Source organism: Propithecus coquereli, unplaced genomic scaffold, assembly GCF_000956105.1.
Source record: "Propithecus coquereli isolate 6110/MARCELLA unplaced genomic scaffold, Pcoq_1.0 Scaffold283, whole genome shotgun sequence".
In the NCBI taxonomy this organism is placed as follows: Eukaryota; Metazoa; Chordata; class Mammalia; order Primates; family Indriidae; genus Propithecus; species Propithecus coquereli.
This window is the reverse complement of record NW_012148430.1, coordinates 1,419,472-1,432,390: the sequence shown is the minus strand read 5'-3', so window position 1 is coordinate 1,432,390 and position 12,919 is coordinate 1,419,472. Positions and strand designations below refer to the sequence as shown.

Sequence of the window (12,919 nt, the reverse complement as noted above, 5' to 3'; positions counted from 1 at the left end):
TTTCAGCATATTATGGGGGTACAGATGTTTAGGTTACGTATGTTGCCCTTGCCTAAGTCCGAGTTTCAAATATGTCCATCCTTCGGGTGGTGCGCATTGCACTCTTTGTGTAGGTTTTCCCATAATTCTTAAAAAATAAACCTGAATTGAAAAATATAAAGCATTATCTAAATTCAAGTTGGTATTAATCGGAAGATAGTTCTAACTTTGAAAATATATTTCTCTATTTTACTTTTAAGCTAAAGCTAAACTTTTCTAAACTAACACTAATACTCTTTTTTAAACAAAGAAACATAAAACAATGCTAGTGAAAAACGTAGAGCACAAAAGTTCTATATACCACATAATTGTTAAAAATCACCTAAACACAGAATAAAATCCTGGAAGGGACTATACCAAAATGGTAAGAGTAGTCTGTGTTTCTATAATAGAACAATAAATGGTTCACTTTCTTTTTCTACTTCTTTGTATTTTCTGAATTTTTGAGTAGTAAATATTTTTCTAATGACAAATAAACATTTAATTTGTTTGGCACTGTGACTTCTTAAGATCCAGTTTAATTAATGTTTGAACAATTAAAAAAAGATACTCAAAACACAAACTGAGGTTCTTAAATATTAAGCAAACTCTAAGTATTTATAATATCTTGATCTAGAAAAAAGGGATGTAAGAACAAATCTAATTAAGCAAATGCATATTGTGTAAGCATCAGTAATAAGCAAAGCATTAGATTATACCTATGCTGACACCACCTTTTACAACCTTTACTTAAGTCAAATGGGTATTTAAAAACAAATAAATAAAACAAAACATCCTCAATTAGAACTTATTAAAAAGAATAGATACTATTATAATTTAGGTTATAACAAATCTGTTTTGACATATTAATAATCTTTAAGGAGAACAACATCACACTAATCTTCAAATCTAGAAAAGAAATATCAACCCAACCTCATTATCATGATGTTCTTTATGAATTCTAAATTACTGGTAAATTTTTGCCCTGAAAATAACACAAACTTAAGTGAATCAATACTAAAAACAGAATTTATCCTTTTGGCTAAATAAGTCAGCATACAAATTCCTATATATACATGAACTACCAAAATATATCAAATGGCACCCATTTCTTATATAAAACTGGCAACAGAAACTTACTGATGTTAATCCTGCTTACTCTAAAAGTGCCCCAATGAATTTCTTTAAAATAATCCAGCTGGGTGAGTTGAGGGTAGGCACAGATGAGACTGGCCGTATATGGTGATCACGGTTGAAACTGAATGTTGGGCAAATGGGGGGTTATTTTACTATTCTCCCTATTTTACATATGTTTGAAAATTTCCAATGTCCCAATAAAATCTTCATTTTTTTTTTTTTTTTTTTGAGACAGGGTCTCATTCTGCGCCCTGGCTAGAGGACAATGGCATTATCATAGCTCACTGCCACCTCAAACTCCTGAGCTCAAGCAATCTTCCCACCTCTGCCTCCTAGAGTGCTAGGATTACAGGCGTGGGCCACGGTGCCTGGCCTCCTCATCTTTGTTTTAATATAATAATTCAACAGGTGAAACAGCCAGTGAAAATAAACTTTAATCTCCACTTACACATTTTAGCAGTTATTATAACTACATTAAACATTTGGGGGGAAACAATGACTTATTCTTCCTTTAAATTACATCAGGCCTAACTCATCATAAATTTGGACATTAATCTCAAAGAATTTCATGAGGTGTCAAATGTACCAAAACAAGACAAAAATGGGTTAGAGCCACAGCTTTAAAGAGCAGGGAAGTAGGATGAAGAGAAAAAAAACAATATAGGAAAATAATGTTCAGAAGAGAAAAGCATTTTATATTGTAAGCCAAAATATTATAGGTATACTAACAAATAAAGATTACTCTAGTAAGAACCTCAAGTGGAATACGATTTGTATTCATTACAGAAAAAGGAAGGGAAAGTTAATTTTTTAGTTTAGTACAATTAAGAAAGCCTTGGCTGGGCACGGTGGCTCACACTTGTAATCCCAGCACTTTGGGAGGCCAAGGCGGGAGGATGGCTTGAGGCCAGGAGTTTAAGACCAGCCTGAGCAACATATTGAGACCCATCTCCACAAAAAAGTAGAAAAATCAGCTGGGCATGGTGGTGTGTACCTGCAGTCCCAGCTACTTGGGAGGCTGAGGCAGACGGATCGCTTCAGCCCAGCCCAGGAGTTTGAGGCTGCAGTGAGCTATAATGATGCCACTGCACTCTAGCCTGGGTGACAGAGTGAGACCCTGTCTCAAAAAAAAAAAAAAAAAAGGAAGCCTTGAAGTTACCTGAATGATTTATATTTTTAACTTAAGACAAAATATAGTTTAAAAATCTAGAATTATTAATAAGAAATAAATTATTTTGAAATTCCAACTTATTTCAGAACATTTAAGATTTAATAACTAAATTGATTTGTAGAACAAAGACTATCAATTCAGCAATAAAAGTGCTAAATAAATTTTCAGATAACAAGTGCTAAAATCAGCCATAAAATTATCTCTGAACATAAGTTTGAATATTTTCATGATATATAATGTTTATATCATCCTAAAAATGATCATAAATACTAGCCAAAAGAACTCACAAGTCAATACAGGATTTTCCCAGTCTTAATACAAAATCGGCCTTGAGAATTCTGGAGTAGAGCATAATACTGATTCAAATTTTAAATAGTAAAGATCTTGTTAAAAGCAAAATCCTCTATTACCAAATTTTTTTCCCTGAAAGGGGACAGTGAAACCACTCATTATATGAAGCAAGGAATTACACCAAGATGATAATTTTACTTTCTTGATGTTTAAAATTAGATTTCTTTCCTGTTAGAAACACAAAATAAATATTTATATAGGGACCACCCTTACGCACAGCAACTTGCAGGAGTGGCAGGAATGACGGCACTGCCTTGCAAACACGCTGGTAAAAAATATTTACATAACCGTGAGCTTCTAGGGAAAATTTTTTATACTTAGTTATTTCAAAAGTGCAGAGGGCTCAACATAAACAAATGTTCTAACTTATCCTCATTTCAACACTACAGTACATCATTTCAACACTACATTGTTATAACTAAACCAAATTAACAACAAAAATATCTAAATTTCCTCTAAGAAGGAAGTAATATCTTTCTGAAAACTTCTATGGCATTGCATCTTCGTCTTTCTCGAAGTACTTCCCTCCCACCTTACCTTCATTACTGCACATGTTCTTCTGCAAGTTTAAGGAGAAAAGCTATCGTTTTTATCTAAAATGTCAATGTGTCTTGTATTTGGAATTTCAATAACTCAGTAGGCTGCAATGGAAAGCAAAGCCACAGCAATTTTTAACCTTTTCAGGGCCATCAACTGCTCTGAGACAGAGAACCTCTTGAAAGCTATGGACCTTTTCCCAGAAAACTGTACCTACACAATTTTGAACATAACCCTGGGGACCTCCTGAAGCCCTTAAGAGGTCCAAGGACCCCAGTTAACAATTGTTGGTATGGGAAAAATCAATGGCCAATCCATTCTTCAACTGAATGGAACAGGGTTAAAAAGGGGGAGCTGAAGGTCAAGTTTCTATCAGACCAGTTAGGCTACCCACACACTACAGCAAAAAGAAAAGAACCAGACATCTACTAACCATCTACTAACCTCCAATCACAACAAGAAAACTAGTCAATCAAAACAAACAAACCAAAAATTCTCTTCAGGAAAATCATTAGCTTATTATTCACTTCCCTATGCCCCAAGTGAAGCCCTTGATACTGGACTGTGTTTTCTGCTCTGAGTGCAGTCTCTAAGTCCCGTCCAAATACACAGATCTCCCAATCAGGTTTTTATTGCCTCATTCTGAACAACTGGGAACACTACACATTTGATGAAAGCCTATAACATAAAAGAGATATAAACTGAAAGAAAAAAGATCTTGAAGGAAAGAGATGATCCAGATAACAAAGTTGAGGGGGCACATATCTCCTCCATTAGCAATAAAACTTCCAGTAAGAGTTGGGTGCAGTGGCTCACGTGTATAATCCTAGCACTTTGGAAGGTCAAGGTGGGAGGATTGCTTAAAACCAGGAGTTCGAGACCAGCCTGGCAACGTAGTGAAACTCTGTGTCTACAAAAAATTTTAAAAAATTAGCCAGGCATGATGGCACATGCCTATAGTCTTAGCTATTTGGGAGACTAAGGCAGAAAGATCGGTTGAGCCCAGGAGTTCGAGGATGCTGTGAGCTATGATTGTGCCACTGCACTCCAGCCTGGGCAACAGAGCAAGACCCCATCTCTAAATAAAAATAAAGATAAATAAAAAGAATGAAGTACTGATACACACTACAACACAGATGAACTATGAAAAGATTATGCTCAATGAAAGAAGCCAAACACAGAAAGCAATACATTGTATAATTCCATTCAAATTAAAAATCTGAACAGGCATATAGACAAACAGAAAGTATACTAGTGGTTGCCTAGGCGCTGGGGGAGGGACTAAAGAACAGGGGATTCTCTCTGAGGTAATGAAAATACTCTATAATTAGATTGTGGTGATGGTTGCACAATCTGTCAATATACCTAGCAGTTCCCAACTTTCTTGGCACCAGGGAGTGGTTTCATGGAATACAATTTTTCCACGGACTGGGGGTGGGCAGTGGGGGAACTCTGTGGCCCCAGGGTTGGGGACAGCAGAATATACCAAAACCACTGAACTGTACATTTAAATGGGTGAATTTTATAGTATGTGAATTATATCTCAATAAAACTTTCTAAGAAAAGATATAACACATAGAGGATCTATCTTAGACTTATACTAATCAGAGTTTCAGAAAGAAAGGAAGACATTTTATATATATATGATATACATATGTAATCATATATATATTAGGTCAAGGGATATATACACATATATATAGAGAGAGAAAGAGTATGTTAAGGGATTTATGACGAAACAAAAATAGGGAATTTTCTAGTCTTCAGCTCAAAATTGACCCCTCAAAAGACTTACAAACTACCAAACACAATGAGTGAAAAGACTCAGACCTAGACTCAACAGTTTTAAATTTCACAATACCACGGATAACGAGATGATACTAAGTTTCTAGAGAGAAGAAATAAATAACAAGATCATCTATAGAGAATAAGCAGCAAACTGGCATCAGACTTCTTACCAGCAACATAGAATGCTAGTATATAACAGGGAAATGTCTTCAAAGTTCTGAGGGAAAAGAATTTAACTAGAATTCTATATTCAATCAAACCATCAGTCAGTGAGTAAGATGGGAACAGAAAAATTTTCAAGACATGCAGGATCCAGAAAGTTTACTTCCCACACAGCCTTGCTTAGAAAGTTACTTGAGGGCATATTACAACAAAATGAAGGAATAAACTTTAAAAAGAACAAGACAGGTAATCCCAGAAACAGTGGAACCAACTCAGGAATGTAATAAAGGCAAGTCACAATGTGACAGCTTGCATCAGACCTAGACTGCAATCAGTTAAGTCTGGAAACATTACGATGGAAGGCTCATTTGGTAGGAAAAAACAGATTAAGAACTTAACACAAGGTGTTAATGACTGATGATGTAAGATAAAGAAAGATGATTAGAAACTCAAAAAAGAAAAATCATTCAAGAAAGGAAATGTAATCGTAGTACCCTATGTGACTACACGGTCAACAATAATTATAAACATGGTTTATTGATAGTCGACTTTAGAATATACCTGTAAATAAAGCATGGAACATTCAAATGGTTACAAAACAGAGAAATAAGGTTAGTAATTACCAATACAGCACTTATGTGCCAGATACTGCTCTAAGTATTTTACACCTAATCTTCACAATAACTACACATGGTAGACATGGTTATCATCCCTATCTTATAGATGGGGAAACTGAGGCATGGAGAGATTAACTAACTGGTCCAAGTCATACAGCTAGTAGTGGCAGAACTGGATTCAAATTCAGATCGTCTGGTTCCAGAGTTCATGCTCTCAACCATTACACTATGTTGCCTCTCAGAATATAGATATTATCAACCCTAACAATACGAAAGTACAAGTAACACTCTATTACCCACAGATTTTGATGCAATCCAGCAGAAGTCATGCCAAAAGTAGAAAATTCTGAGGGCACTATTCACAAATGCAAGGAAAACTGATTTCTTTCCTTTCTGTTAAGTGCGGCAATTAATGGTAGATTCACATGATCTCCCAAGACTGGAGTCCCAATAAACCCTCCCTTTTTCAGGTTCCATAAAGAAATGTACTGTTCTTCTTAGAACTTAATTATACTCTGCCTTGTTCCTAAAAAAAGAGAAAACAAATAAAATTTAAAAAGGAAAGAGTGGGGCTATTAATATTCTCCTCTTACATCAGGAATCAAGGGATAGTGTCTCTAGTTAATAGCATGGAACAGAAAGACTGACATATATTGAAGAAATTGAAGGTAATTTCAGATATATAATATCGAAACTTTATAAATTAAGAAATAGTAGTATAAGCATATTATTAGTCATATAGCTAAAAATTACTAACAGAAGTAAAAATAGAAGCAGTTAATGGATTAAAAGTGGTTCTCCCAGGGTAACAGAAAGAGGGGTAGGGAGAATTAGGTCAATGGATTTATTTTTTCACTATGTATCCTTCTAAGAATTTAACAATTTATTACTCTGATTAAAAACAGAATATCTGACACATAATAGTTGATTTCTTTCTTTAAAACTACATATAATGGCCAGTCATGGCGGCTCACATGTATAATCACAGCACTTTGGGAGGCCGAGGCGGGAGGATTGCTTAAGGCCAGGAGTTCATAACTGGATAACAGCAAGATTCCATCTCCATGAAAAACAAAAACAAAAAAAACTACATGTAACTAGAAGGAAACTTTGAGTTCACCTAGCCAGTCAATTCATTTCACAGTTAAGATCTGGGAGACTGTATTTTCCATAGATGGCTGCATCATTATCCCCCATCCACATGCTCTCCTTACAACATGACATTGTTACTCCTCCATGTAGAGGTGGGGTCTATGTATGTTCCCTCCACTTAAATCCAGGTGGTCCTGCTGGAGAGATCATATAGAGACATTACAGAAAGACAGACAGATACAGACAGACACAGACACACACATACACACACACACACAGTGAAAGGGAGGGAGGAGAGGAGGACAGAGAGAGGAGGAAGGGGAAGAGAGGTGCAGGTGAGGTATACCCAAAGAATATTCCTAGCCCAGGTGTTAGCCTTATTAGTGGGCCTTCAGATTTTTGATGTCCAATACAGCAGCCACTAGTCACATGTAGGTATTTAAACTTAAATTAAAATTGAATAAAATTTTAAAATATTTTCAATCATACTAGTCACACTTCAAGTGCTCAATAGTCATGTGTGGCTTCTATTAATACTGTACTGGACAGGGCAGATGGAGATCTTTTCCATCAACACAGAAGGTTCTACCTGTAGCGCTGTTTCAGTAATTCCAGTCCCAAGCCTTGTAGCTGCCCCTGCTAATGCCTTGTGAAACAGAGATGAGCTATCCCACTGAGCCCTGCTCAGAATTCAAATTCATGAGCAAAATAAAGGTTGTTTTCAATCACTGATTTTGGGGTGGTTTGTTCACAGCCATAATAAGAGGAATACACAGAAACCAAAGCTCAGAATGTGAAGTAACCTGCTAAAGATCCGGAGTCCACAAAACCAGGTAAATGGGAGAACTAATCACATTTCAATGTCCAGTGTTTGTGAACAAATCAATAAGAAAATCCTCAATATTTGAACCCTCAGTATTTTTAACCCCAAGTACTCTGCCACTATGCGCCAGAAGAGTTGTATCTACTACTCCAGAAAAAAAGTTTAATGTTTCCTGGCTCTGAAGGAACAACAGGAATCTCAGAAATGTCAGCTCCCATGAATTAGTGACCAAAAATACAAGTCCTAGCTTATTTTATTTACTAGAATCACCATCTGAGTTACGTGAAGCTCCATTTGCTTTTCCAGTTTTTACACTTAACACAGTACTCTTCGCTTTTGAAGTATTTTGTAAGCCTTAAAATTTTTTAAATTAAAAAGTCAAAACACACACAGAAAACCTCTGGGAGTGTTTACCAATATTAAACAAAGGCTGCTTTCTCTTTTAAATACTTCCTTACAAAGCAAGGTACTTTAAATAAAGTACAATTTTTAATAATTTATACCAATGAAAGTTATAGTATTTTGGTATTTAAAAGAATTTCCACCTAAACACAAATATAGCAAATATTATGAAACTTTATTTTTAAAATGAATAATGAAGCTACATTGAAACAACCTGGGAGGTAGCATAGATTCTCCATCTGACCATAGCACAAAGCAAGACTTCATGTGTAGACGATAAAAATTACCAGCCAGCCCAAGCCTAAGCTGATATGCCATATCAAAATTTCCATGTGGGCCGGGCGCAGTAGCTCATGCCTATATTCCTAGCACTCTGGGAGGCCAAGGTGGGAGGACTGCTTGAGCCCAGGAGTTTGAGACCAGCCTGAGCAACACAGCAAGACCCTGTCTCTATAAAAGAACTAGAAAATTAGCTGGGTGTGGTGGCACATGCCTGTAGTCCCAACTATTCGGGAGGCTGAGGCAGGAGGATCGCTTGAGCCCAGGAGTTTGAGGTTGCTGTGAGCTAGGCTGATACCACGGCATTCTAGCCCGGGCAACAGAGTGAGACTCTATCTCAAAAAAATAAAATAATGTAAAAAATTGAAAAGAAAAAAAAAGACATAAAATTTTCATCTGTAAATTAGATGATTGAATAATTACTGTTAATTTTTAAAACTGTGATATTGGTCTAATAGCAGTGTTTTAAAGAGTTCTTATCTTTTAAAGATATATATCAGAATTATAGATAAAATAGTATCAGGAATTTGCTCGAAATTAAAACAGAGCTGGGGGGATGGTGTAGGAAAGCACAGACGAATCAGGGTAGCCATGAATTAGTGACTGCTGTAACCGGTAATGGGTAGTTCATTATACTCTATTGATACTTAAAAATATCCACAGCAAAAAAAGTTTAAAAAAAACAACTAACAAACTTCTCCAGTTAAATGCTTTTGTTTGAAAGGCAAAGTAAGGGTTATCAGAGTATGAAAAGGGGGCAACTAGTATTTCACCTATTAATGAGAACCAAAATGTCAGAAATAAGCACAAAATGTCTCTGATCTATAAAAATAATTATCACTCTAGTACATATCCACAAGTACTCTCAAGTGAGGATTATAGTTGAGTTAACTGACTCATACTTTAGAATGCTAACTTCTTAGCCCACAGCCAATAACTGGTAATAAAGCCAGACACACAAAAGGCAAAAGGTTGCTGAGGGTCTAATAGGATGGGAAAAGAGAGAACAACTACGTAAGACATGAAGTTTACCAGTAAGTATCATAACTTTTTGAAGAGTCATTTCCAGTATGTTTAGTGGAAAGGCCACAGGCTTTGGAGTCAAACAGAGATCAAGTTCCACCGCCACTTACTAGCTATATGAATTTAGCCAATTTAGTCTCATTTTTCTCCTCATAAAAATTAGGTGGTAGCTACATTAAGAGTCTTTCCTTGATGACTGAAGAGGGATAATTTTCAAGTATCTTGGAAGCAGATTCTTCAATCCCAGCCGAAAACTTGCCTGTAACCTTGTGAGAGACCCTAAGCCAGAACCACCCAGCTAAACTGCTCCCAGATTCTGGACCCTCAGAAACTCCCTAAGATAAAATATATGTTTATTGCATTAAGTTGCTACATTTTGGGGAAATTTGCTACACAGCAATAGATAACTTATACATTATACTTAGGGTACAATTTGTCTATTATTTGATCAGCTAAATATTAATCAAATTTAGAAATTTTTTTTCTAAATACAGTCCTTGAGCATCTTGCTATGTTAACTAGATTATACAGGGGAACTCTTTAATTCATCTGAATAGAGTGCTCATCACCTTGTAATGGCATGTTTATAAAGCAGGATATTACACCCGGCATTGAACTTGAATCTGACCCTGCCTGTATGCAAGAGAACTGTGAGGGTAAAAACCCAGACCCATGTGTCATGATTCAATACCTTAGGCCTTACACTATTACCATATACACTCTATCTCTGTATATATACACTATATCTGGGCTCTATATCTTAATATTAATAAAAGTACTCTTATTCCTACCTGAATGAGGCATTTGCTCACATCGCTAGCACAGAGTGCTTTGTTACAGCTCAGTGACACAGGGAGCCATGTCAGGAACATCAGGATGACTAGCGTAAGCATAACAACATAGTGTGACTTCATGTTTCTTCAGAGACAATCAGTAACTGCCAGGAAGCTAAACAATCAAAAAGAAAAAACACAGCCTTAATTCAAAGGCAAGTGCTAGGGTAAGAACAAATACAACGATGAAAAACAAAACAAAACCCAAGACTCACTGTTTGTGTCAAAAGACTTGAGCAATCATTCAAAGATCAGTCTCAATTAAAGATTAAGCATTGAAAAAATAACTTTATATAATAATGTCTTCATAGCCATTAGTACTGAAGCCAGTAACGTCTTCAAGGACCTAGAATACTGAAATTCCTCAGACTACCCACAAACGGTGACTGCGAAAGTTAAAGTGAATATAACTAAACCCTCAGAAACGTGACAGTATATCAAGCAAATAATTAGTTTCAGTACTGCACTGCTAGTATTCAACTTTAGTTTTAGGTCCATTATTCAACTTTAAGCCCATATAAAAACTGTTACTATTGTATTATAATTCAAAAACATTTAATATTTTAATTCTTAGAATCAAAACAAATTTTAAATGGAAATTGTTCTAGTTATTATTTAGCCAGAATAAAACAGCTCAAAGAAAGTAGAGTCCACAGAGTCACTTTTTAAATAATTGAGCAAATAAAAAAGGAGACAGTAAATTATTAATTGCATTAAAACCCCTAGGTAATCTACTGAACTGTGAAGATACTCTTTTAATTATATTAGTAAGACAGATTCTTCGAAGTTATTATGAAGATATTATATTACAGTTTAAAAAGAAAAAAAAGCCAGCCCAACAAACTCTGACAGGGGTTAAACAGCCAACATGGTCATACGCTTTAAAAAAGAGAAGATCATGGAGTTAAAACACTCCCTGCCCAAATATAATGAATTAAAATAAATGACTAATGATGTAAGTGGGTTTACGGGGCCTTTATGATCACTCTAAACTTTTATTCTAAGTATTACAAAGTACAACAAAGGAAAAGCAATAAGAAGGTGAAAAGAATAAGGGGCTTTATACCCAGGGTGACTCAATTTTGAAAGAGAAAGCCCTGACGATGGTTACTGAGGCCCACAAAGCATTCCCTAAAGGCCCTTAGTAACCCAATTTTCTAATTTATTTAACATCACATACCAAGACGGATGATTTCTGGAGCCACCAGTGCATATTTGTGGAGGCCAAAGAAGGCGTCTGAAAACTAATTTTTCGGGAACTAGTTTTCATCCACAACCACTAAAACGGTGATTCCCCCTCCCCGCCGTCTTTTATGGTCATCTTTTGATGCGTTTAACAAATTCATCTTACTCTTAAAATCTTACTGGAAAAAGTATTCAAGTAACTAAGGCCACGTCCAGATCAGGGCTGCTTGTTTTTTCCTAAGGAATTAGACACAATAACGCATCAAAATTGCTTTTCATACATCCTGACCAGACAGGCGACCTGTGGTCCCTCAGGGAGACCGCACTGACAGCGACGCGGCAGGGCAGAAACGGCAGCCTCCGCACAGCTGTACCGGAGCCAGGGGGGCCGGGCACCCATCACCCCCGCTCGGCGGGCGTGGGCCGCGGAGAATGAGGCTGGACCGAGGGCCGGCAGCAGCGGTGGTCGGGAACCAGGGGGCCGCGGAGATGCCGCCGGCTCGCGGGGACCCGGCCTGCGCGCCCGCGCCCTGGGCAGACCACCCGGCACCGCCACTCTGTCCCCCGCGTATCCCGGCCCAGGCTTCTCACGGCCCCCAGAGGCCCGAGCTCGGCGCCCGGCCCCTCCCGGGCCACGGAGGCTGCACCCCTTCCCCCCGCCGCTCCCGCTCACCGTGCGCCGCGGTGCCGCGAGGCCGCTGCCCCTCGTCCCCCGGCGGGTCGGCCGAGTCCGGGGCGCGCGCGGCGGCTGTGCGAGCCAGGCCAGGCCGCGCCTCCCGCCGTTCCCTCCTCTCAGCGCCCGCGAGCCTCGGGCACCTTAAAGAGACAGGCCACTCCGACACCCTCCTCCCGGCTCCTCGCTCCCGGCTCCAGGCTCCCCGCTTTCCCTCCGCCCTCGCTCCGGCCCAGCCGCCGCCAGCTCCTGCTAGGAGGCGTCTCTCACTCCCCAGCGCTGCTGTCAGCGCGCACGCCCCGCTAGGCCACGCCCGCGCCGGGCCACGCCCATCACGACCCCGTGTCCGCCCTAGGCCACGCCCCCTCCGCAACTCGGAGCTCGTGGGCTCGGGCTCCCACGGGCGATTTGCTTCCGCGCTCTTCCGCTCCCGCAGCTCCGACCCCGGAGGCAGCCGGCCTGAGGCTCCAGCAGACTGTCGGGTCAGACTCGTGCTCTGGGTCCCTCCGTTGCAGTGCTAAGAACAGCTCCGCAGGGTTAGAGGCTGGTCCCTTGCTAGTCACTGAGCCGAGGACGTGCGGTGTAGTAAATAAAAATCGGCTCTTGGATGCTTGCAGCTGCCCGGTGCGGGAGCTCTTACTGGCCGGTTCGAGGGATGCAAGACTGAGGCACGCAGGACGGCTGGGCGGCCTAGTCCGTTACCGAACGGAGCTGGCCCTTGACCCTTGTTCAGAGGCAGGATTTATTAAAAATGCAGCTTTCTGGGATCAGCCCCAGACCTACTGAATAAGGATCTCCAAGGGTAAATGGAGAGGAGGGTCAAGGCCT

The 12,919-nt window shown here is 39.1% G+C and overlaps 1 protein-coding gene across 1 annotated transcript in view; it reads right to left on the bottom strand.

Moving 5' to 3' along the window:
* The window catches only part of TWSG1 (twisted gastrulation BMP signaling modulator 1), a 45,996-nt gene extending 33,753 nt beyond the window's left edge, over positions 1-12,243 (bottom strand). The window contains exons 1-2 of the mRNA XM_012648373.1: positions 12,092-12,243; positions 10,192-10,348 (exon numbers count right to left, since the gene is read on the bottom strand). Coding sequence (XP_012503827.1) covers positions 10,192-10,314 — 123 coding nt within the window. The 5' untranslated portion in view covers positions 10,315-10,348; positions 12,092-12,243. The remainder of the gene's footprint in view (positions 1-10,191; positions 10,349-12,091) is intronic.
* Positions 12,244-12,919: the final 676 nt, after the last annotated feature.